This window comes from Nerophis ophidion, linkage group LG16 (genome assembly GCF_033978795.1).
Source record: "Nerophis ophidion isolate RoL-2023_Sa linkage group LG16, RoL_Noph_v1.0, whole genome shotgun sequence".
In the NCBI taxonomy this organism is placed as follows: Eukaryota; Metazoa; Chordata; class Actinopteri; order Syngnathiformes; family Syngnathidae; genus Nerophis; species Nerophis ophidion.
Window position 1 is genome coordinate 49,557,775 of NC_084626.1, and position 27,289 is coordinate 49,585,063.

The window sequence follows — 27,289 nt, forward strand, 5'->3', positions numbered from 1 at the left end:
AACGAATCCGTGAGAGTAGAAATGCTATGGATGGCTAGAAGACGGAACGGCACTCATACTTCCAGTTCAAGGCGCTAAAAGGAAGGATGAACTGGTCTAAAAGCTGGTGCTTTATATTCACAATAACACACCGTTTCAGTGTATTTGCTTGCTTATTTGCGTTTTTATTCGGAAAAAGGGAAAATCCATTAATTAGCTACACTGTTTTATAAGCAGCAGGGGGCAAAGCGTTGGGAAAAAAAATGTAGCATTCTATAGTTTGGTCTTTACCGTAGATTTTACAGTCAAAAAACCGGCAGCTCAGTCAACAGAATTTTAACGCGAAAAACCGAACTAGTTTTTTTTCCTCAATTTACAGTAATATGCTTTAAAAAACAACGTAAAATGTGTATTAATTTGATGGGTAGTTTGCTGTAAAGCCCGATAACTTCCTGGTGACGTTTTGGTGGATTTACAAAAGTGAAACGATACAAATGCGAGTTAATTAAACCAACACAAAGACTGGTAAACTTGTTAGCATATTAGCTAACAAGTTTAAAACGGACAAATGTTGAAAAACGAATCCGTGAGAGTAGAAACGCTATGGATGGCTAGAAGACGGAACGGCACTCATACTTCCAGTTCAAGGCGCTAAATGGAAGGATAAACTGGTCTAAAAGCTCCTGCTTTATATTCACAATAACACAACGTTTCAGTGTATTTGCTTGTTTATTTGCGTTTTTATTTGGGAAAATCCATAAATTAGCCGCACGGTTTTATAAGCCGCAGGGTTCAAAGTGTTGGGAAAAAAAGTAGCATTCAGGTCTCACCTGGAGACCAGGCTGCTTGTCGGGACGTGGAGACGTGTCTTTGTCCAGCAGCACCACCACGCAGTGCACGGCATGCAGGGCCTGCTCCTGCGGTACAAAGTCAACGTTTAGAAATCAGTCAAATACACAACTTGCGTCCTCTACTTGGGATCTATGAATGTATTGAAACACTAGAAGTTATTCAAAAGGCGTCTTACATTCGGGTTACACAAACACTGTTAAAACAATTAAAATATAATACCATGACTGGACTTAAGTTAAAAATACATCATGACTGGACTTAAGTTAAAAATACACCATGACTGCACTTAAGTTAAAAATCCACCCTGACTGGACTTAAGCGAAAAATCCACCCTGACTGCACTTAAGTGAAAAATACACCCTGACTGCACTTAAGTGAAAAATGCACCCTGACTGGACTCAAGTGAAAAATACACCATGACTGCACTTAAGTTAAAAATGCACCCTGACTGGACTTAAGTGAAAAATACACCCTGACTGCACTTAAGTGAAAAATGCACTCTGACTGCACTTATGTGAAAAATACACTTTGACTCGACTTAAGAAAAAAATACATCGTGACTGGACTTAAGTGAAAAAAACACTAGTACTGCACTTAAGAGAAAAATACACCTTGACCGCACTTAAGTGAAAAATACACTCTGACTGCACTTAAGAGAAAAATGCACCCTGACTGGACTTAAGCGAAAAAATACACCCTGACTGCACTTAAGTGAAAAATGCACCCTGACTGGACTTAAGTGAAAAATACACCCTGACTGGACTTAAGTGAAAAATACACCCTGACTGCACTTAAGTGAAAAATACACCCTGACTAGACTTAAGTGAAAAATACACCATGACTGCACTTAAGTTAAAAAGACACCCTGACTGGACTTAAGTGAAAAATACACCCTGACTGCACTTAAGTTAAAAAGACACCCTGACTGGACTTAAGTGAAAAAAACACTAGTACTGCACTTAAGAGAAAAATACACCTTGACCGCACTTAAGTGAAAAATGCACCCTGACTGCACTTAAGTTAAAAATACACCCTGAGTGGACTTAAGCGAAAAATACACCCTGACTGCACTTAAGTGAAAAACGCACCCTGACTGGACTTAAGTGAAAAATACACCCTGACTGGACTTAAGTGAAAAATACACCATGACTGCACTTAAGTTAAAAATACACCATGACTGCACTTAAGTTAAAAATCCACCCTGACTGGACTTAAGCGAAAAATCCACCCTGACTGCACTTAAGTGAAAAATACACCCTGACTGCACTTAAGTGAAAAATACACCCTGACTGGACTCAAGTGAAAAATACACCATGACTGCACTTAAGTTAAAAATGCACCCTGACTGGACTTAAGTGAAAAATACACCCTGACTGCACTTAAGTGAAAAAGGCACTCTGACTGCACTTATGTGAAAAATACACTTTGACTCGACTTAAGAAAAAAATACATCGTGACTGGACTTAAGTGGAAAAAAACACTAGTACTGCACTTAAGAGAAAAATACACCTTGACCGCACTTAAGTGAAAAATACACTCTGACTGCACTTAAGAGAAAAATGCACCCTGACTGGACTTAAGCGAAAAATACACCCTGACTGCACTTAAGTGAAAAATGCACCCTGACTGGACTTAAGTGAAAAATACACCCTGACTGGACTTAAGTGAAAAATACACCCTGACTGCACTTAAGTGAAAAATACACCCTGACTAGACTTAAGTGAAAAATACACCATGACTGCACTTAAGTTAAAAAGACACCCTGACTGGACTTAAGTGAAAAATACACCCTGACTGCACTTAAGTTAAAAAGACACCCTGACTGGACTTAAGTGAAAAAAACACTAGTACTGCACTTAAGAGAAAAATACACCTTGACCGCACTTAAGTGAAAAATGCACCCTGACTGCACTTAAGTTAAAAATACACCCTGAGTGGACTTAAGCGAAAAATACACCCTGACTGCACTTAAGTGAAAAACGCACCCTGACTGGACTTAAGTGAAAAATACACCCTGACTGGACTTAAGTGAAAAATACACCATGACTGCACTTAAGTTAAAAATAAACCCTGACTAGACTTAAGCGAAAAATACACCATGACGGCACTTAAGTTAAAAATGCACCCTGACTGGACTTAAGTTAAAAATACACCCTGACTGCACTTAAGTTAAAAATGCACCCTGACTGGACTTAAGTTAAAAAGACACCCTGACTGGACTTAAGTGAAAAATACACCCTGACTGCACTTAAGTTAAAAATGCACCCTGACTGGACTTAAGTTAAAAAGACACCCTGACTGGACTTAAGTGAAAAATACACCCTGACTGCACTTAAGTTAAAAATGCACCCTGACTAGACTTAAGTGAAAAATACACCATGACTGCACTTAAGTTAAAAAGACACCCTGACTGGACTTAAGTGAAAAAAACACTAGTACTGCACTTAAGAGAAAAATACACCTTGACCGCACTTAAGTGAAAAATACACTCTGACTGCACTTAGGAGAAAAATGCACCCTGACTGGACTTAAGCGAAAAATACACCCTGACTGCACTTAAGTGAAAAATGCACCCTGACTGGACTTAAGTGAAAAATACACCCTGACTGGACTTAAGTGAAAAATACACCCTGACTGCACTTAAGTGAAAAATACACCCTGACTAGACTTAAGTGAAAAATACACCATGACTGCACTTAAGTTAAAAAGACACCCTGACTGGACTTAAGTGAAAAATACACCCTGACTGCACTTAAGTTAAAAAGACACCCTGACTGGACTTAAGTGAAAAAAACACTAGTACTGCACTTAAGAGAAAAATACACCTTGACCGCACTTAAGTGAAAAATGCACCCTGACTGCACTTAAGTTAAAAATACACCCTGAGTGGACTTAAGCGAAAAATACACCCTGACTGCACTTAAGTGAAAAACGCACCCTGACTGGACTTAAGTGAAAAATACACCCTGACTGGACTTAAGTGAAAAATACACCATGACTGCACTTAAGTTAAAAATACACCATGACTGCACTTAAGTTAAAAATCCACCCTGACTGGACTTAAGCGAAAAATCCACCCTGACTGCACTTAAGTGAAAAATACACCCTGACTGCACTTAAGTGAAAAATACACCCTGACTGGACTCAAGTGAAAAATACACCATGACTGCACTTAAGTTAAAAATGCACCCTGACTGGACTTAAGTGAAAAATACACCCTGACTGCACTTAAGTGAAAAAGGCACTCTGACTGCACTTATGTGAAAAATACACTTTGACTCGACTTAAGAAAAAAATACATCGTGACTGGACTTAAGTGAAAAAAACACTAGTACTGCACTTAAGATAAAATTACACCTTGACCGCACTTAAGTGAAAAATACACTCTGACTGCACTTAAGAGAAAAATGCACCCTGACTGGACTTAAGCGAAAAATACACCCTGACTGCACTTAAGTGAAAAATGCACCCTGACTGGACTTAAGTGAAAAATACACCCTGACTGGACTTAAGTGAAAAATACACCCTGACTGCACTTAAGTGAAAAATACACCCTGACTAGACTTAAGTGAAAAATACACCATGACTGCACTTAAGTTAAAAAGACACCCTGACTGGACTTAAGTGAAAAATACACCCTGACTGCACTTAAGTTAAAAAGACACCCTGACTGGACTTAAGTGAAAAAAACACTAGTACTGCACTTAAGAGAAAAATACACCTTGACCGCACTTAAGTGAAAAATGCACCCTGACTGCACTTAAGTTAAAAATACACCCTGAGTGGACTTAAGCGAAAAATACACCCTGACTGCACTTAAGTGAAAAACGCACCCTGACTGGACTTAAGTGAAAAATACACCCTGACTGGACTTAAGTGAAAAATACACCATGACTGCACTTAAGTTAAAAATAAACCCTGACTAGACTTAAGCGAAAAATACACCATGACTGCACTTAAGTTAAAAATGCACCCTGACTGGACTTAAGTTAAAAATACACCCTGACTGCACTTAAGTTAAAAATGCACCCTGACTGGACTTAAGTTAAAAAGACACCCTGACTGGACTTAAGTGAAAAATACACCCTGACTGCACTTATATTTAAAAATGCACCCTGACTGGACTTAAGTTAAAAAGACACCCTGACTGGACTTAAGTGAAAAATACACCCTGACTGCACTTCAGTGAAAAATACACCCTGACTGGACTTAAGCGAAAGATACACCATGACTGCACTTAAGTTAAAAAGACACCCTGACTGCACTTAAGTTAAAACGACACCCTGACTGGACTTAAGTGAAAAATACACCCTGACTGCACTTAAGCGAAAGATACACCCTGACCGCACTTAAGCGAAAAATACACCTCGACTGCACTTAAGTGAAAAATGCACTCTGACTAGTACTGCACTTAAGCGAAAAATGCACCCTGACTGGACTTAAGTGAAAAATACAATCTAAATACACCCTGACTGGACTTAAGTGAAAAATGCACCCTGATTGCATTTAAGTGAAAAATACACCCAGAAATCTATCTTTTTACAGTTTGTCCCTCATAATGTGTATAAAATAATAGGTGTATAAATGACCCAATATGTTACTGCAGACTAATTAGGAGTCTTTGTTTGTTTACTTACTACTAAAAGACAAGTTGTCTAGTATGTTCAACATTGTATTTAAGGACTAAATGACAATAATAAACATATGTTTCATGCACAATGAAGCCCTTTTTTTGTAGTCCCCTTTATTTAAAAAAATGATCAAATTGCAGTTTGGTACCGGTACCACAATATTGGTATGTGCTTACATAATGGGGTCTTTTAAAAGTGGATTAGAATTATGTTTAATGATGAATGTGACTGATGTGACAGCAGAACTAGTTCAGTGTGGGTCCCACCTGGGCCATCAGCAGAGCCGTGTAGAGGTGAGGCGGGGGGGTCTTCTTCCTGGCATCGATGACCAGGGTCAGTCCCAGCTCGCGTACATCTTTCCTGGCGAGACAAGCACTCACTCAGACATTCTTCATGCGTCCATCAGGTCACCGCACCAGTCGGGCAATAATAAAGTAACACAAACCCAAAATATACACTTCTTCATTTGTGGTAAAAACAACAACAAAAAACAGGCAAACTGGGAGCTCAGGTGCCAAATGTTACTGTAAAATTGCAGTTTTTTAAAGTTTGGAACATTTTGTGTCAATGTTCATAAAAACCGGGAATTCTAGGAAATCCAGGTTTTCATTTTTTGTTTTTAATTGTTGAACATTTCTGAACAGGCTGAATATTTTGAAGTTGGAACGGTTTGAATCTGATAAAAAATGTTCCATTCTTTTCAATGGAAATGTCATGGAAACTTCGGGAAAATAGGGATTTTTTTATTTTTTTTATTGCGGAAATGCAAAAATATTTGAATGTTCTGAATGAGTTGAAATGGTCTGTGTTGGAATTTTTCAAATCGTTCCAGAATTGTTAAAGTAGTAACATTTTGAATTCCTATAATTTTGGGAAAACCAGGAATTTTTCCGGTTAAAAAAAAATAACTTTGTGTTATGTCTTGATTGAGACATAACACAAAGTGGGTTGAAAAATGTAAAAGGAGTAGACGATAGGAAAAAGGGTGAAAATAGGGCATTCTGGAAATTCCTGGAATTTTTTCGAACTTGGAAAAAGGGAAGTTTAAATGTCCAGCATGAGTGGAATATATTGAAGGTGGAATAGTTTGAATGGGTTGAAAAATGTGGAAATGGTGGAAGTTTTGAAAAATGCCCAATTCATTTTAAATAGGGAAAAATGTCCCGGAAAACTTGGAATTTTTCCGGTTCAAAAAAACAACTTTGTGTAATGTCTTGATTGAGAGGAATGTTTGGACATTGGAACGGTTGAAGTGGGTTGAAAAATGTAAAAGGAGTAGACGATAGGAAAAAGGGTGAAAATAGGGCTTTGTGGAAATTCCTGGAATTTTTTCGAACTTGGAAAAAGGGAAGTTTAAATGTCCAGCATGAGTGGAATATATTGAAGGTGGAATAGTTTGAATGGGTTGAAAAATGTGGAAATGGTGGAAGTTTTGAAAAATGCCCAATTCATTTTAAATAGGGAAAAATGTCCCGGAAAACATGGAATTTTGGGAAATCTGGGAAATTTTCAAAGGAAATGCCGCAATTCCTGAATAGACTGAACAGTTTAAAGTTGGAACGGTTTAAATCAGAAAAAAAAAGTGGGGGTTCTGGAACTTTGAAAAATGTTTCATTATTTTCAATTGGAATTTCATGGAAATTTGGAAAATTTCGGGAAAATAGTGAATTTTTTTTTCAGAAAATGCAAAAATATTTGAATGTTCTGAATGAGTTTAAATGTTTGGTGTTGGCAATTTTCAAATCGGTCGAAAAAAAATTGTAATTGAGTAATGATATTACTGAATTCCTGGAATTTCAGGAAAACCGGGAATTTTTCCAGTTTAAAAAACAACTTTGTTTTTTGTCCTGATTAAGAGGAATGTTTGGACGGTGGAACGGGTGAAGTAGGTTGAAAAATGTGGAGGGAGTAGACGACAGAAAAAAGGGTGAAAATAGGGCATTTTGGGAATTCCTGGAATTTTTTTGAAACTGGAAAAAGGAAAGTTTAAATTTCCAGGATGAGTGGAATATATTGAAGGTGGAATGGTTTGAATGGGTTGAAAAATGTGGAAATGATGGAAGTTTGAAAAATGCCCAATTCATTTTAAATAGGGAAAAATGTCCCGGAAAACTTGGAATTTTGGGAAATCTGGGAAATTTTCAAAGGAAATGCCGCAATTCCTGAATAGACTGAACAGTTTAAAGTTGGAACGGTTTGAATCAGATAAAACAAATGTGGGAGTTCTGGAACTTTGAAAAATGTTTCATTTTTTTCAATGAGAATTCCATGGAAATTTGGGAATTTCGGGAAAATAGGGATTTTTTATTTTTTTGGCGGAAATGCAAAAATATTTGAATGTTCTGAATGAGTTGAAATGGTCTGTGTTGGAAATTTTCAAATCGGTCCAGAATTGTTAAAGTAGTAACCTTTTGAATCGAGAATAACAGAATTCCTATAATTTTGGGAAAACCAGGAATTGTTCCGGTTAAAAAACAACAACTTTGTGTTATGTCTTGATTGAGAGGAATGTTTGGACGTTGGAACGGTTGAAGTGGGTTGAAAAATGTAAAAGGAGTAGACGATAGGAAAAAGGGTGAAAATAGGGCATTCTGGAAATTCCTGGAATTTTTCCGAACTTGGAAAAAGGGAAGTTTAAATGTCCAGCATGAGTGGAATATATTGAAGGTGGAATAGTTTGAATGGGTTGAAAAATGTGGAAATGGTGGAAGTTTTGAAAAATGCCCAATTCATTTTAAATAGGGAAAAATGTCCCGGAAAACTTGGAATTTTGGGAAATCTGGGAAAATTTCAAAGGAAATGCCGCAATTCCTGAATAGACTGAACAGTTTAAAGTTGGAACGGGTTGAATCAGAAAAAAAAAGTGGGGGTTCTGGAACTTTGAAAAATGTTTCATTGTTTTCAATTGGAATTTCATGGAAATTTGGAAAATTTCGGGACAATAGGGAATTTTTTTTCGGAAAATGCAAAAATATTTTTATGTTCTGAATGAATTGAAAAGTTTGGTGTTGGCAATTTTCAAATCGGTCGAAAAACATTTGGAATTGAGTAATGATATTACGGAATTCCTGGAATTTCAGGAAAACCGGGAATTTTTCCAGTTTAAAAAACAACTTTGTTTTTTGTCCTGATTAAGAGGAATGTTTGGACGGTGGAACGGGTGAAGTAGGTTGAAAAATGTGGAGGGAGTAGACGACAGAAAAAAGGGGGAAAATAGGGCATTTTGGGAATTCCTGGAATTTTTTTGAAACTGGAAAAAGGAAAGTTTAAATTTCCAGGATGAGTGGAATATATTGAAGGTGGAATGGTTTGAATGGGTTGAAAAATGTGGAAATGATGGAAGTTTGAAAAATGCCCAATTCATTTTAAATAGGGAAAAATGTCCCGGAAAACTTGGAATTTTGGGAAATCTGGGAAATTTTCAAAGGAAATGCCGCAATTCCTGAATAGACTGAACAGTTTAAAGTTGGAACGGTTTGAATCAGATAAAACAAATGTGGGAGTTCTGGAACTTTGAAAAATGTTTCATTTTTTTCAATGAGAATTCCATGGAAATTTGGGAATTTCGGGAAAATAGGGATTTTTTATTTTTTTGGCGGAAATGCAAAAATATTTGAATGTTCTGAATGAGTTGAAATGGTCTGTGTTGGACTTTTTCAAATCGGTCCAGAATTGTTAAAGTAGTAACCTTTTGAATCGAGAATAACAGAATTCCTATAATTTTGGGAAAACCAGGAATTTGTCCGGTTCAAAAAAACAACTTTGTGTTATGTCTTGATTGAGAGGAATGTTTGGACGTTGGAACGGTTGAAGTGGGTTGAAAAATGTAAAAGGAGTAGACGATAGGAAAAAGGGTGAAAATAGGGCATTCTGGAAATTCCTGGAATTTTTTTGAACTTGGAAAAAGGGAAGTTTAAATGTCCAGCATGAGTGGAATATATTGAAGGTGGAATAGTTTGAATGGGTTGAAAAATGTGGAAATGGTGGAAGTTTGAAAATCGGCCAATTCATTTTGAATAGGGAAAAATTTCCCGGAAAACTTGGAATTTTTCCGGTTCAAAAAAACAACCTTGTGTTATGTCTTGATTGAGAGGAATGTTTGGACGTTGGAACGGTTGAAGTGGGTTGAAAAATGTAAAAGGAGTAGACAATAGGAAAAAGTGTGAAAATAGGGCATTCTGGAAATTCCTGGAATTTTTTCGAACTTGGAAAAAGGGAAGTTTAAATGTCCAGCATGAGTGGAATATATTGAAGGTGGAATAGTTTGAATGGGTTGAAAAATGTGGAAATGGTGGAAGTTTTGAAAAATGCCCAATTCATTTTAAATAGGGAAAAATGTCCCGGAAAACTTGGAATTTTGGGAAATCTGGGAAATTTTCAAAGGAAATGCCGCAATTCCTGAATAGACTGAACAGTTTAAAGTTGGAACGGTTTGAATCAGAAAAAAAAAAGTGGGAGTTCTGGAACTTTGAAAAATGTTTCATTATTTTCAATTGGAATTTCATGGAAATTTGAAAAATTTCGGGAAAATAGGGAATTTTTTTTGGGAAAATGCAAAAATATTTTTATGTTCTGAATGAGTTGAAAAGTTTGGTGTTGGCAATTTTCAAATCGGTCGAAAAACATTTGGAATTGAGTAATGATATTACTGAATTCCTGGAATTTCAGGAAAACCGGGAATTTTTCCAGTTCAAAAAACAACTTTGTTTTTTGTCCTGATTAAGAGGAATGTTTGGACGGTGGAACGGGTGAAGTAGGTTGAAAAATGTGGAGGGAGTAGACGACAGAAAAAAGGGTGAAAATAGGGCATTTTGGGAATTCCTGGAATTTTTTTGAAACTGGAAAATGGAAAGTTTAAATTTCCAGGATGAGTGGAATATATTGAATGGGTTGAAAAATGTGGAAATGATGGAAGTTTGAAAAATGCCCAATTCATTTTAAATAGGGAAAAATGTCCCGGAAAACTTGGAATTTTGGGAAATCTGGGAAATTTTCAAAGGAAATGCCGCAATTCCTGAATAGACTGAACAGTTTAAAGTTGGAACGGTTTGAATCAGATAAAACAAATGTGGGAGTTCTGGAACTTTGAAAAATGTTTCATTTTTTTCAATGAGAATTCCATGGAAATTTGGGAATTTCGGGAAAATAGGGATCTTTTATTTTTTTGGCGGAAATGCAAAAATATTTGAATTTTCTGAATGAGTTGAAATGGTCTGTGTTAGAAATTTTCAAATCGGTCCAGAATTGTTAAAGTAGTTACATTTTGAATCGAGAATAACAGAATTCCTATAATTTTGGGAAAACCAGGAATTGTTCCGGTTAAAAAACAACAACTTTGTGTTATGTCTTGATTGAGAGGAATGTTTGGACGTTGGAACGGTTGAAGTGGGTTGAAAAATGTAAAAGGAGTAGACGATAGGAAAAAGGGTGAAAATAGGGCATTCTGGAAATTCCTGGAATTTTTTCAAACTTGGAAAAAGGGAAGTTTAAATGTCCAGCATGAGTGGAATATATTGAAGGTGGAATAGTTTGAATGGGTTGAAAAATGTGGAAATGGTGGAAGTTTGAAAAATGCCCAATTCATTTTAAATGGGGAAAAATGTCCCGGAAAACTTTGAATTTTTCCGGTTCAAAAAAACAACCTTGTGTTATGTCTTGATTGAGAGGAATGTTTGGACGTTGGAACGGTTGAAGTGGGTTGAAAAATGTAAAAGGAGTAGACGATAGGAAAAAGGGTGAAAATAGGGCATTCTGGAAATTCCTGGAATTTTTACGAACTTGGACAAAGGGAAGTTTAAATGTCCAGCATGAGTGGAATATATTGAAGGTGGAATAGTTTGAATGGGTTGAAAAATGTGGAAATGGTGGAAGTTTTGAAAAATGCCCAATTCATTTTAAATAGGGAAAAATGTCCCGGAAAACTTTGAATTTTTCCGGTTCAAAAAAACAACCTTGTGTTATGTCTTGATTGAGAGGAATGTTTGGACGTTGGAACGGTTGAAGTGGGTTGAAAAATGTAAAAGGAGTAGACGATAGGAAAAAGGGTGAAAATAGGGCATTCTGGAAATTCCTGGAATTTTTACGAACTTGGAAAAAGGGAAGTTTAAATGTCCAGCATGAGTGGAATATATTGAAGGTGGAATAGTTTGAATGGGTTGAAAAATGTGGAAATGGTGGAAGTTTTGAAAAATGCCCAATTCATTTTAAATAGGGAAAAATGTCCCGGAAAACTTGGAATTTTTCCGGTTCAAAAAAACAACCTTGTGTTATGTCTTGATTGAGAGGAATGTTTGGACGTTGGAACGGTTGAAGTGGGTTGAAAAATGTAAAAGGAGTAGACGATAGGAAAAAGGGTGAAAATAGGGCATTCTGGAAATTCCTGGAATTTTTACGAACTTGGAAAAAGGGAAGTTTAAATGTCCAGCATGAGTGGAATATATTGAAGGTGGAATAGTTTGAATGGGTTGAAAAATGTGGAAATGGTGGAAGTTTTGAAAAATGCCCAATTCATTTTAAATAGGGAAAAATGTCCCGGAAAACTTGGAATTTTGGGAAATCTGGGAAAATTTCAAAGGAAATGCCGCAATTCCTGAATAGACTGAACAGTTTAAAGTTGGAACGGTTTGAATCAGAAAATAAAAAGTGGGAGTTCTGGAACTTTTAAAAATGTTTCATTATTTTCAATTGGAATTTCATGGAAATTTGGAAAAATTCCGGAAAATAGTGCATTTTTTTTTCGGAAAATGCAAAAATATTTGAATGTTGTGAATGAGTTTAAATGTTTGTGTTGGCAATTTTCAAATCGGTCGAAAAATTTTTTGTAATTGAGTAATGATATTACTGAATTCCTGGAATTTCAGGAAAACCGGGAATTTTTCCAGTTCAAAAAACAACTGAGTTTTTTGTCCTGATTAAGAGGAATGTTTGGACGGTGGAACGTTTGAAGTAGGTTGAAAAATGTGGAGGGAGTAGACGACAGAAAAAAAGGGTGAAAATAGGGCATTACTGGAAATTCCTGGAATTTTTTCGAACTTGGAAAAAGGGAAGTTTAAATGTCCAGCATGAGTGGAATATATTGAAGGTGGAATAGTTTGAATGGGTTGAAAAATGTGGAAATAGTGGAAGTTTGAAAAATGCCCAATTCATTTTAAATAGGGAAAAATGTCCCGGAGAACTTGGAATTTTGGGAAATCTGGGAATTTTTTAAGGGAAATTCCGCAATTCCTGAATAGACTGAACAGTTTAAAGTTGGAACGGTTTGAATCAGAAAAAAAAAGTGGGAGTTCTGGAACTTTGAAAAATGTTCCATTATTTTCAATTGGAATTTCATGGAAATTTGGAAAATTTCGGGAAAATAGGGAATTTTTTTTCCGGAAAATGCAAAAATATTGGAATTTTTTTAATTAATTGAAACGGTTGGTTTTGGAATTCTTCGAATCGGTCGAGAAATGTTGAGGTAGTAACATTTGGAATTGAATAATGATATTACGGAATTCCTGGAATTTCAGGAAAACCGGGAATTTTTCCAGTTCAAAAAACAACTGAGTTTTTTGTCCTGATTAAGAGGAATGTTTGGACGGTGGAACGAGTGAAGTGGGTTGAAAAATGTGGAAGGAGTAGTCGACAGGAAAAATTGTGAAAATAGGGCATTCTGGGAATTTCTGGAATTTTTTTAACTTGAAAAAAAAGGAAGTTTAAATGTCCAGGATGAGTGGAATATGTTGAAGGTGGAATGGTTTGAATGGGTTGAAAAATGTGGAAATGGTGGAAGTTTAAAAATCGGCCAATTCATTTTGAATGGGGAAAAATGTCCTGGAAAACTTGGAATTCTGGGAAATCTGGGAATTTTTCAAGGGAAATTCCGCAATTCCTGAATGGGCTGAACAGTTTGAAGTTGGAACAGTTTGAATCAGACAAAAAATGTGGGAGTTATGGAACTTTGAAAAATGTTTCATTATTTTCAATGGGAATTTCATGGAAATTTGGAAAATTTCGGGAAAATAGGGAATTTTTTTTCCGGAAAATGCAAAAATATTTTTATGTTCTGAATGAGTTGAAAAGTTTGGTGTTGGCAATTTTCAAATCGGTCGAAAAACATTTGGAATTGGGTAATGATATTACTGAATTCCTGGAATTTCAGGAAAACCGGGAATTTTTCCAGTTCAAAAAACAACTTTGTTTTTTGTCCTGATTAAGAGGAATGTTTGGATGGTGGAACGGTTGAAGTAGGTTGAAAAAATGTGGAGGGAGTAGACGACAGAAAAAAGGGTGAAAATAGGGCATTTTGGGAATTCCTGGATTTTTTTTTAAATTGGAAAAAGGAAAGTTTAAATTTCCAGGATGAGTGGAATATATTGAAGGTGGAATAGTTTGAATGGAAGTTTGAAATATGCCCAATTCATTTTAAATGGGGGAAAAATGTGACGGAAAACCTAGAATTCTGGGAAATCTGGGAATTATGGGAATTTTCAAAGGGAAATGCCGTGATTCCTGAATAGACTGAACAGTTTAAGGTTGGAACGGTTTGAATCGGATAAAAAAATGTGGGAGTTATGGAACTTTGGAAAATGTTCCATTCTTTTCAATGAGAATTCCTTGGAAATTTGGAAAATTTTGGGAAAATAGGGATTTTAATTTTCCGGAAAATGCAAAAATATTTGATGGTTCTGAATGAGTTGAAGTGTTTGGTGTTAGAATTTTTCAAATCGGTGGAATACCATTTGAAATTGAGTAATGATAATACGGAATTCCTGGAATTTCGGGAAACCCGAGAATTTTTCCAGCTCAAAAAACAACTTTGTCTTTTTGTCCTGATTAAGAGGAATGTTTGGACGGTGGAACGGTTGAAGTAGGTTCATTGAAAAATAAAAGAAGGCTCCACCTGCTTAAAAGGCATGTCCTTCCTTGGTGGTCCATGCAACCCGCAAAACGACGGCTTGAGTCTTTCACAGCAGCACTTACCAGTGAGCCGCCTCTATTTTTAAAATTGTATTTATTTACTAGCAAGCTGGTCTCGATTTTGTTTGATATTTTTCATTCTAAGAGAGACAAAACTCAAATAGAATTTGAAAATCGGAGAAAATATTTCGAAGACTTGGTCTTCACTTGTTTAAATAAATTCATTTATTTTTTTACTTTGCTTCTTATAACTTTCAGAAAGACAATTTTAGAGAAAAAAATACAACCTTTAAAATGATTTTGGGATTTTTAAACACATATACCTTTTTACCTTTTAAATTCCTCCCTCTTTTTTCCTGACAATTTAAATCAATGTTCGCGTATTTTTTTTTTATTATTATTGTAGAGAATAATAAATACATTTTAATTTAATTCTTCATTTTAGCTTCTGTTTTTTCGACAAAGAATATTTGTGAAATATTTCTTCAAACTTATGATTAAAATTCAAAATAATCATTCTGGCAAATGTAGAAAATCTGTCAAATGTAATTTAAATCTTATTTCAAAGTCTTTTGAGTTTATTTTAAAATTTTTGTTCTGGAATATCTAGAAGAAATAATGATTTGTCTTTGTTAGAAATATAGTTTGGTCCAATTTGTTATATATTCTAACAAAGTGCAGATTGGATTTTAACCTATTTAAAACATGTCATCAAAAATATATATTTATTGTGGGAAATCATTAAGATGATCAGTGTTTCCACAAAGATAAATATTATTAATTATTAATAATAACATAGAGTTAAAGGTAAATTGAGCCAATTTGCTATTTCTGGCAATTTATTTAAGTGTGTATCAAACTGGTAGCCCTTGGCATTAATCAGTACCGAAGAAGTAGCTCTTGGTTTCAAAAAGGTTGGTGACCCCTGAAAAATACTTTTTTTCATTGAAAAATAAAAGAAGGCTACACCTGCTTAAAAGGCATGTCCTTCCTTGGTGGTCCATGCAACCCGCAAAACGACGGCTTGAGTCTTTCAAAGCAGGACTTACCAGTGAGCTGCCTCTATTTTTAAAATTGTATTTATTTACTAGCAAGCTGTTCTCGATTTTGTTTGATATTTGTTTGATATTTTGTTATATATTCTAACAAAGTGCAGCTTGGATTTTAACCTATTTAAAACATGTCATCAAAAATATATATTTATTGTGAGAAATCATTAATATGATCAGTGTTTCCACAAAGATAAATATCATTAATTATTAATAATGACATAGAGTTAAAGGTAAATTGAGCAAATTGGCTATTTCTGGCAATTTATTTAAGTGTGTATCAAACTGGTAGCCCTTGGCATTAATCAGTACCCAAGAAGTAGCTCATGGTTTCAAAAATGTTGGTGACCCCTGAAAAAGACTTTTTTTCATTGAAAAATAAAAGAAGGCTGCACCTGCTTAAAAGGCATGTCCTTCCTTGGTGGTCCATGCAACCCGCAAAACGACGGCTTGAGTCTTTCACAGCAGCACTTACCAGTGAGCTGCCTCTATTTTTAAAATCGTATTTATTTGCTAGCAAGCTGGTCTCGATTTTGTTTGATATTTTTCATTCTAAGAGAGACAAAACTCAAATAGAATTTGAAAATCGGAGAAAATATTTGAAAGACTTGGTCTTCACTTGTTTAAAGAAATTCATTTATTTTTTTTACTTTGCTTCGTATAACTTTCAGAAAGACAATTTTAGAGAAAAAAAATACAACCTTTAAAATGATTTTGGGATTTTTAAACACAAATACCTTTTTACCTTTTAAATTCCTTTAACTCACCATATATATATATATATATATATATATATATATATATATATATATATATATATATATATATATATATATATTTTTTTTTTTTTTTTTTTTTTTTTTTAATTATTGTTTAAATACATCAACTGATTAAATGCATAAAAAAATGATGTAATGATAGTATTCACTGTTAGAAGAGGCCCTCGGGGGCCAACATACCTGGGACGTGGCCCTCAGTGGAAATGTGTTGGAGGTTTGACGCAACAAAGACTGTGAAATGCATTGCAGTCTACTGCCCTCTGGTGGCCGTATTGATAACTACAACAACACGACATAAGTCCACTGCAGCAGTAAAATGTATTTGGAAACATTACACAACATATTTTACAGGTGCGATGTAGTTTTATAAATTACATTTTATGAGTGATTTTTTTGCGTGGGTGTTATTTATTTTTTTTTTTTTTTACTACAATTTATGTATTAATTTTATTTGCATTTTTCTGCTTTTATTTCTTGTATTTGTTTATGTCATATGGATCCCCCGGGTGTGAAATAAATCACAATAATCCATCCATCCATCCATTTTCTACCGCTTATTCCCTTTTGGGGTCACGGGCGCCTATCTCAGCTACAATCGGGCGGAAGGCGGGGTACATCCTGGACAAGTCGCCACCTCATCGCAGTAAATCACAATAATATTAATAATAATATAAAAAAATAAATAAAAAAAAGAAGCAAATTATTACACATGACTCACATATATTACATTTCTACATTTTTATATTATTATTAAATCATAATAATATTAATAATAATATAAAAATGTAGAAATGTAATATATGTGAGTCATGTGTAATATTTTTTCGACACACAAAATGTTTATTTATTCAATTTTGTGTATTACTTTTTGTCTTTTGTTTGGCAAACGACAATATTGTATTGGAAATGCTGTTTTTCTTCTATGATGAAAAGTTTTATTTGGTTTATTGTGTCTGAGAAAATGTTTTAAAGCATATATGTTTATATATGATTTATTGTGTTGTCCTGCATTTAATTAGGTACTCATTACAATTAAAATAAACATTCTTAATAAAGTTTATTGGTCACTATCACATAAATAATTTGTAAATAACAAAATAATCAGAAGATTTTAATGCAGCTGGTCGTTAACTTTACACTTGATCTTTTTCATCTTTGTTATTTTTTTTTAGACTAAAAAAATATTCATAGACTTGATAATAATACAAATATGTCTTTGTTAAAATAAAATAAAAAATTGACAGATATCCTACATATATTTTTAAAAAACTTTTAAAAAAAACAACAAAGCAAAACAAAATTTGCAGTATTTATTTTATTATCACGGTGGAAGAGGGGTTAGTGCGTTTGCCTCACAATACGAAGGTCCTGAGTAGTCCTGGGTTCAATCCCGGGCTCGGGATCTTTCTGTGTGGAGTTTGCATGTTCCCCCCGTGAATGCGTGGGTTCTACTCCGGCTCCCTCCCACCTCCAAAGACATGCACCTGGGGATAGGCCCCTCCCACTTCCAAAAACAAGCACCTGGGGATAGGCCCCTCCCACCTCCAAAGACATGCACCTGGGGATAGGCCCCTCCCACCTCCAAAGACATGCACCTGGGGATAGGCCCCTCCCACTTCCAAAAACAAGCACCTGGGGATAGGCCCCTCCCACCTCCAAAGACATGCACCTGGGGATAGGCCCCTCCCACCTCCAAAAACATGCACCTGGGGATAGGCCCCTCCCACCTCCAAAAACAAGCACCTGGGGATAGGCCCCTCCCACCTCCAAACACATGCACTTGGGGATAGGCCCCTCCCACTTCCAAAAACATGCACCTGGGGATAGGCCCCTCCCACCTCCAAAGACATCCACCTGGGGATAGGCCCCTCCCACTTCCAAAAACAAGCACCTGGGGATAGGCCCCTCCCACCTCCAAAGACATGCACCTGGGGATAGGCCCCTCCCACCTCCAAAGACATGCACCTGGGGATAGGCCCCTCCCACCTCCAAAAACAAGCACCTGGGGATAGGCCCCTCCCACCTCCAAACACATGCACTTGGGGATAGGCCCCTCCCACTTCCAAAAACATGCACCTGGGGATAGGCCCCTCCCACCTCCAAAGACATCCACCTGGGGATAGGCCCCTCCCACTTCCAAAAACATGCACCTGGGGATAGGCCCCTCCCACCTCCAGAGTCATGCACCTGGGGATAGGCCCCTCCCACCTCCAAAGACATGCACCTGGGGATAGGCCCCTCCCACCTCCAAAGACATGCACCTGGGGTTGGCCCCTCCCACCTCCAAAGATATTCACCTGGGGAGAGGCCCCTCCCACCTCCAAAGACATGCACCTGGGGTTGGCCCCTCCCACCTCCAAAGATATTCACCTGGGGATAGGCCCCTCCCACCTCCAAAGACATGCACCTGGGGATAGGCCCCTCCCACCTCCAAAGATAGGTTGATTGGCAACACTAAATGGTCCCTGGTGTGTGAATGTTGTCTGCCTATCTGTGTTGGCCCTGCAATGAGGTGGCGACTTGTCCAGGGCGTACCCCGCCTTCCGCCCGATTGTAGCTGAGATAGCATGCTAGTATGCTAACATTAGCATGGCGACTTTTCCCAGCTAATATTACACTTTTGTCTCTGATTCCATACACCTTAGAATCATATAACTTGGAAAGTGACCCTTGTTTACTGTTAGCATGCTAACTTTAGCATGCTAACATTAAAGTGCTAACTTTTTTGGGGCAAATGTTACACTTTTTTTCTCCAATTCCACAGCCATACATCTTATAGTCATATAACTTGGTATGTGAAACATGCTAATTGTTTGCATGTTTGTATTAGCATGCTATCATTAAAGTGCTAGCTTCTTAGCGTTGGTATGCCAGTATGCTAACAATAGCATGGCAACTTTTCCAGCTAATATTACACTTTTGTCTCTAATTCCACACACCTTAGAATCTAATAACTTGGAATGTGACCCTTGTTAACTGTTAGCGTGTTAAATTTAGCATGCTAGAACGCTAACAATAAAGTGCTAACTTTTTTTGGGCAAACCGGTACACTTTTTTTCTCCAATTCCACAGCCATACATCTTATAGTCATATAACTTGGTATGTGAAACATGCTAATTGTTCGCATGTTTGTATTAGCATGCTATCATTAAAGTGCTCGCTTCCTAGCGTTGGTATGCCAGTATGCTAACAATAGCATGGCAACTTTGCCAGCTAATATTACACTTTTGTCTCTAATTCCACACACCTTAGAATCATATAACTTGGAATGTGACCCTTGTTTACTGTTAGCACGCTAACTTTAGCATGCTAACATTAAAGTGCTAACTTTTTGGGGGAAAATTTTACACTTTTTTTTCTCTAACTCCACAGCCATATGACTTATAGTCATATAACTGGATATTTGAAACATGCTAACTGTTCGCATCTTTATGTTAGCATGTTATTATTAAAGTGCTAGCTTTTTGAGCTAATTTTGCAACCGTCCACCCTAGAGTCATACAACTCGGTATGTGACACTTCTTACCTGCTAGCATGCTAATGTTAGAACGCTAGCATACTTACTTTTTTTTTAGCTAACTCTACTTTTTTCCCCCTCTAATTAGACAGCCATACGCCTTACAGTTATATAACTTGGTATGTGAAACATGCTAATTGTTCGCATGTTTGTATTAGCATGCTATCATTAAAGTGCTCGCTTCTTAGCGTTGGTATGCCAGTATGCTAACAATAGCATGGCAACTTTTCCAGCTAATATTACACTCTTGTCTCTAATTCCACACACCTTAGAATCATATAACTTGGAATGTGACCCTTGTTTACTGTTAGCATGCTAACTTTAGCATGCTAACATTAAAGTGCTAACTTTTTTGGGGAAAATTTTACACTTTTTTTTTCTCTAACTCCGCAGCCATATGACTTATAGTCATATAACTTGATATTTGAAACATGCTAACTGTTCGCATCTTTATGTTAGCATGTTATTATTAAAGTGCTCGCTTTTTGAGCTAATTTGGCAACCGTCCACCCTAGAGTCATACAACTCGGTATGTGACACTTGTTACCTGCTAGCATGCTATTGTTAGCACGCTAGCATGCTAACTTTTTTTTAGCTAACTTTACTTTTTTCCCCCTCTAATTAGACAGCCATACGCCTTACAGTTATATAACTTGGTATGTGAAACATGCTAATTGTTCGCATGTTTGTATTAGCATGCTATCATTAAAGTGCTCGCTTCTTAGCGTTGGTATGCCAGTATGCCAACAATAGCATGGCAACTTTTCCAGCTAATATTACACTTTTGTCTCTAATTTCACACACCTTAGAATCATATAACTTGGAATGTGACCCTTGTTTACTGTTAGCATGCTAACTTTAGCATGCTAACATTAAAGTGCTAACTTTTTTGGGAAAATTTTACATTTTTTTTCTCTAACTCCGCAGCCATATGACTTATAGTCATATAACTTGATATTTGAAACATGCTAACTGTTTGCATCTTTATGTTAGCATGTTATTATTAAAGTGCTAGCTTTTTGAGCTAATTTTGCAACCGTCCACCCTAGAGTCATACAACTCGGTATGTGACACTTGTTACCTGCTAGCATGCTAATGTTAGCACGCTAGCATGCCAACTTTTTTTTTTAGCTAACTTTACTTTTTTTCCCCTCTAATTAGACAGCCATACGCCTTACAGTTATATAACTTGGTATGTGAAACATGCTAATTGTTCGCATGTTTGTATTAGCATGCTATCATTAAAGTGCTCGCTTCTTAGCGTTGGTATGCCAGTATGCTAACAATAGCATGGCAACTTTTCCAGCTAATATTACACTTTTGTCTCTAATTCCACACACCTTAGAACCATACAACTTGGAATGTGATCCTTGTTTACTGTTAGCATGCTAACATTAAAGTGCTAACTTTTTTGGGAAAATTTTACTTTTTTTTTTCTCTAACTCCGCAGCTATATGACTTATAGTCATATAACTTGATATTTGAAACATGCTAACTGTTCGCATCTTTATGTTAGCATGTTATTATTAAAGTGCTGGCTTTTTGAGCTAATTTTGCAACCGTCCACCCTAGAGTCATACAACTCGGTATGTGACACTTGTTACCTGCTAGCATGCTAATGTTAGCACGCTAGCATGCTAACTTTTTTTTAGCTAACTTTACTTTTTGTCCCCCTCTAATTAGACAGCCATACGCCTTACAGTTATATAACTTGGTATGTGAAACATGCTAATTGTTCGCATGTTTGTATTAGCATGCTATCATTAAAGTGCTCGCTTCTTAGCGTTGGTATGCCAGTATGCTAACATTAGCATGGCAACTTTTCCAGCTAATATTACACTTTTGTCTCTAATTCCACACACCTTAGAATCATATAACATGGAATGTGACCCTTGTTTACTGTTAGCATGCTAACTTTAGCATGCTAACATTAAAGTGCTAACTTTTTTGGGGAAAATTTTACACTTTTTTTTCTCTAACTCCGCAGCTATATGACTTATAGTCATATAACTTGATATTTGAAACATGCTAACTGTTCGCATCTTTATGTTAGCATGTTATTATTAAAGTGCTAGCTTTTTGAGCTAATTTTGCAACCGTCCACCCTAGAGTCATACAACTCGGTATGTGACACTTGTTACCTGCTGGCAAGCTAATGTTAGCACACTAGCATGCTAACTTTTTTTTAGCTAACTTTACTTTTTTTCCCCTCTAATTAGACAGCCATACGCCTTACAGTTATATAACTTGGTATGTGAAACATGCTAATTGCTCGCATGTTTGTATTAGCATGCTATCATTAAAGTGCTCGCTTCTTAGCGTTGGTATGCCAGTATGCTAGCAATAGCATGGCAACTTTTCCAGCTAATATTACACTTTTGTCTCTAATTCCACACACCTTAGAATCATATAACTTGGAATGTGACCCTTGTTTACTGTTAGCATGCTAACTTTAGCATGCTAACATTAAAGTGCTAACTTTTTGGGGGAAAATTTTACACTTTTTTTTCTCTAACTCCGCAGCTATATGACTTATAGTCATATAACTTGATATTTGAAACATGCTTACTGTTCGCATCTTTATGTTAGCATGTTATTATTAAAGTGCTAGCTTTTTGAGCTGATTTTGCAACCGTCCACCCTAGAGTCATACAACTCGGTATGTGACACTTGTTACCTGCTAGCATGCTAATGTTAGCACGCTAGCATGCTAATTTTTTTTTAGCTAACTTTACTTTTTTCCCCCTCTAATTAGACAGCCATACGCCTTACAGTTATATAACTTGGTATGTGAAACATGCTAATTGTTCGCATGTTTGTATTAGCATGCTATCATTAAAGTGCTCGCTTCTTAGCGTTGGTGTTGCCAGTATGCTAACATTAGCATGGCAACTTTTCCAGCTAATAATACACTTTTGTCTCTAATTCCACACACCTTAGAATCATATAACTTGGAATGTGACCCTTGTTTACTGTTAGCAAGCTAACTTTAGCATGCTAACATTAAAGTGCTAACTTTTTTGGGAAAATTTTACACTTTTTTTTTCTCTAACTCCGCAGCCATATGACTTATAGTCATATAACTTGATATTTGAAACATGCTAACTGTTCACATCTTTATGTTAGCATGTCATTATTAAAGTGCTAGCTTTTTGAGCTGATTTTGCAACCGTCCACCCTAGAGTCATACAACTCGGTACGTGACACTTGTTACCTGCTAGCATGCTAATGTTAGCACGCTAGCATGCTAACTTTTTTTTAGCTAACTTTACTTTTTTCCCCTCTAATTAGACAGCCATACGCCTTACAGTTATATAACTTGGTATGTGAAACATGCTAATTGTTCGCATGTTTGTATTAGCATGCTATCATTAAAGTGCTCGCTTCTTAGCGTTAGTATGCCAGTATGCTAACAATAGCATGGCAACTTTTCCAGCTAATATTACACTTTTGTCTCTGATTCCACACACCTTAGAATCATATAACTTGGAATGTGACCCTTGTTTACTGTTAGCATGCTAACTTTAGCATGCTAACATTAAAGTGCTAACTTTTTTGGGGAAAATTTTACACTTTTTTTTCTCTAACTCCGCAGCCATATGACTTATAGTCATATAACTTGATATTTGAAACATGCTAACTGTTCGCATCTTTATGTTAGCATTTTATTATTAAAGTGCTAGCTTTTTGAGCTAATTTTGCAACCGTCCACCCTAGAGTCATACAACTCGGTATGTGACACTTGTATTAGCATGCTAATGTTAGCACGCTAGCATGCTAGCATGCTAACTTTTTTTAGCTAACTTTACTTTTTTTCCCCTCTAATTAGACAGCCATACGCCTTACAGTTATATAACTTGGTATGTGACACATGCTAACTGATAGCATGCTAATGTTAGCTTTCTACCATGGACGTGCACAGGTCCGTGGCACAGATAGCAGACCCATCAGAATTTCCGCCGGATTTTTCTCGTTATCATGATTACCTTTCTTAGTTCCCACTATGATACGGCGTGCGGTACCTTGGTATGGCGTGGAGATAAAGCAGCAACTCGCAGATATTCTGGGCAGATAGCGGAGGTGAGGTCGGCTCCTTGTGACAGTGAAGCTCCACCACTGCCCTACCCGTCTTGTCCCGGCTGCCTGGAGGTAAAGGGCACCAAAAAAAAGGTATGCAATTAATATTTATCCGTATGAAATGGCAACAGAAACTCCCTTTAAGGATAAAAGGCCACCATAAACTACTGGAGTCCCGTACCTGGTAGACAAATGACACCAAGCTCAAGCAAACTACTGACGCTTTGGAAACTGGAGCCCGGACTTTGAGGAGTCGCGTCAGAACTGAGGGACGGAAGCTGGGAAGACGACGGGACTTGGGTCTTGAGGTTGTGGAGTCTCACGTGCGGTCCGTCTGAAGTGGGCGGAGTTTCAATCCCGTGCCATCGGGAATCTGCCGGTAAACACAAACACAGGAGTATCTTTAAACCGCCGATTCACAATAAGCATCGAACCCACAATCCATCCGTCTGTTTTTTTGGAACGGGGCAATGGGGATGAAATGTAAATATTCATATTACAACGTACATCTCGGGATATTTAGCAAGAGAGAGGAGGGAGTGGGGGGGCCGTGGTGGCCGGCCGCAGCTCTCAGGCGTTGGCTTAAAGGTGAGGTATGTGTGTGTGGCGTATATTTTTTCGTGGATGCGTGTGTGTGTGTGTGTAAGCCTGCAGTGTGTCTCTGTTCCGCGGCCTTGATGTCGGGCAGCCGATAAGTCCGAAGTCAACAAAAACAGGTGTGTGTCCATGAGAGACAAGAAGGGAGTTTGTTGTCCTTCGGGAGAGTCTCCAAGCCAGGGAGACAATCCAAGTTAGATTGTTTTGTATGCGAGTGAAAATACAATTTCCTTTTCACTCTAAATTGTCTTTGACTGGGCCTCAAATTCATCCTGCGGGGCAGACGGTCCGATGTGATCCAAATCGCAAGAGTGTCCACAAATCTTCTCGCATCCTCCAATCATTTTGTACCGAATCCGTAGTTCTGGGCCTGAAACTGAGGTCTGCAGGTAAAATCCCCACCAAAATGGACACATTCGGAATTTTAGGCTAAGTCCGAGTCCGTGGTTCTCTCCCGGAAAGGATGGAGCGCCATCTCTGGGTTGGGGAGTTCAAGTACCTGGGAGTCTTGTTCACCTGGGAGGGAAGAGTGGATGGTGAGGTCGACAGGCGTCTTCAGTAATGCGGACGCCGTATCGATCCATTGTGGTGAAGATGGAGCTGAGCCGGAAGGCAAAGTTCTCAATTTACCTGTCGATCTACGTTCCCATCCTCACCTATGGTCATGAGCTTTGGGGTTCTCCCTTAAATATTGGGAAGACTAAGTCTCCCGGCTGTCCTGGGAACAACTCAGGACTTTGATGCTGTAAATGTGGAGCTTGGAGCCGAGCTATTTCGACATAAATGGATTGCTTTACACCAAAATCAACTGGAAACGTACCCGGCCGGCTGGACCAAACAGACAACTGTCCGTCCAGAGTGTCACGCTTTATATCGATCATGAGAAAGTGAATTTGAGTTGGACTGGATCACACCAGCTATGTGGCCCACTACCTCACCATACACCTGCACATTCACACTAAACCGTTCGGTCACTCGAGGCCCTTACAAGCCTTCCTTACCAACCGACGCATTCCAGACTAGGGTAGTACGGTAAACCAATACTAGTATAGTATCATGGTACTAAGGAATCAAAAACAGTACTATTCTCTCGCTGGTTTTACGGGCAGAGGAGCATGTTCGGCAGTGCACGCACACAGAGTACTTACAAGCAGACACAGTGTGTAGACAGAAAAGGGAGAACGGACGTATTTTGGTTTAAAAACTAACAATGAAGGCGAAGTTATAACACTAATCCTCGCTTCCATGGCGACAAAGTAAGTTTCTTCCAAGTAGCATTATCACTGGAGGACGTGGAAGAGAAAAACATGCTTCACTACACAACGTAGGAGGATACAGAAGATCACCGGTGTCACAATGTAAACAAACACCATGGGTGGATCTACACCTGACATCCGCTGTAATGATACCAAGTACAGGTGTGTATCTTGTCGATACAGCTATGATTAGATCTATAATTTTTACTGTCACAAAATATTTTCTTCCTTTTTTTTAAATTAATAAAAATATGTCCCTGGACACATGAGGACTTTGAATATAACCAATGTATGATCCTGTAACTACTTGGTATCAGATCGATAGCCTAAATGTGTGGTATCATCCGAATCTAATGTCTAGTATCAAAGAAGAGAAGAATAAGTGATTATTACATTTGAACAGAAGTTTCGATAGAACATGTTAAAACAGAAAATAACACAACACCTACCCTTTACATCAGTATTTCTTCATCAGCATTGGTTTATTAGGTATTATATTTTATTATATGATCCTGTAACTACTTGGTATCGGTTTGATACCTAAATGTGTGGTATCATCCAAAACTAATGTCAAGTATCAAAGAAGAGAATAATAAGTCATTATTACATTTTAACAGAAGTGTAGATAGAACATGTTAAAACAGAAAACAGCGTGACACCTACCCTTTACATCAGTATTTCTTAACCATATTATTATGGGTTTATTAGTTATTATATTTTATTTTACGATCCTATCAATACTAGGTATCGAATCGATACCCTAATGTGTGGTATCATTCCAAACTAATGTCAAGTATCAAAGAAGAGAAGAATAAGTGATTATTACATTTTAACAGAAGTGTAGATAGAACATGTTCAGACAGAACATAAGCAGATATTAACAGTAAATGAACAAGTGGATTAATAATGCATTTTTTACAGTTTGTCCCTCATGACGTGTACAATATAATAGGTGTATAAATGACACAATATGTAACTGCAGACTAATTAGGAGTCTTTGTTTGTTTACTTACTACTAAAAGACAAGTTGTCTAGTATGTTCAACATTTTATTGAAGGACTAAATGACAATAATAAACATATGTTTCATCTACACTAACATTTTTTGTTCAAATAGAGACAATAATGACAATTTTTTTGTGGACATTCTGGTAGCGGTACCGACACATGGGTGGGGAGACGCCCCCTGCTGCAAACACCTGTACAGTGTCCATCTCTTCAAAGGTCTGTTGAAGCCAAGAACACAGCAGCATGGCCGCCAGAGGTTTGAACATCCACGGCAGGGAAGGGAAACAAATGGATCTTGCGTGAGAGGAAGAGGGTAAGGTGAATTATTTTGCAATGCGGTCTGCTGAAAATGATGTAAAGTGCCATTCTAAGTGGAAATTGCCCCTCCTCATAAAAAATTGCTAACATATTCAACACTCAGGGCCGTCCAACTTTTTGACTTAGGAGCCTCATGTATTGAAAGCTGAGTGCACTCAGCATCAAGGGTTGGAATTGGGGGTTGAATCGGCAAAAATTATTGCGGGGCGTGGCCACCGCTGCTGCTCACTGCTCCCCTCACCTCCCAGGGGGTGATCATGGGTGATGGGTCAAATGCAGAGAATAATTTCGCCACATCTAGTATGTGTGTGTGTGACAATCATTGCTAC

At 37.3% G+C, this 27,289-nt stretch overlaps 1 protein-coding gene across 1 annotated transcript in view; it reads right to left on the reverse strand.

Moving 5' to 3' along the window:
• The window catches only part of LOC133535514 (uncharacterized protein KIAA1755-like), a 129,610-nt gene that overhangs the window by 58,863 nt on the left and 43,458 nt on the right, over nt 1-27,289 (reverse strand). The window contains exons 4-7 of the mRNA XM_061875409.1: nt 23,964-24,155; nt 23,728-23,848; nt 5,729-5,822; nt 810-896 (exon numbers count right to left, since the gene is read on the reverse strand). Coding sequence (XP_061731393.1) covers nt 810-896; nt 5,729-5,822; nt 23,728-23,848; nt 23,964-24,155 — 494 coding nt within the window. The remainder of the gene's footprint in view (nt 1-809; nt 897-5,728; nt 5,823-23,727; nt 23,849-23,963; nt 24,156-27,289) is intronic.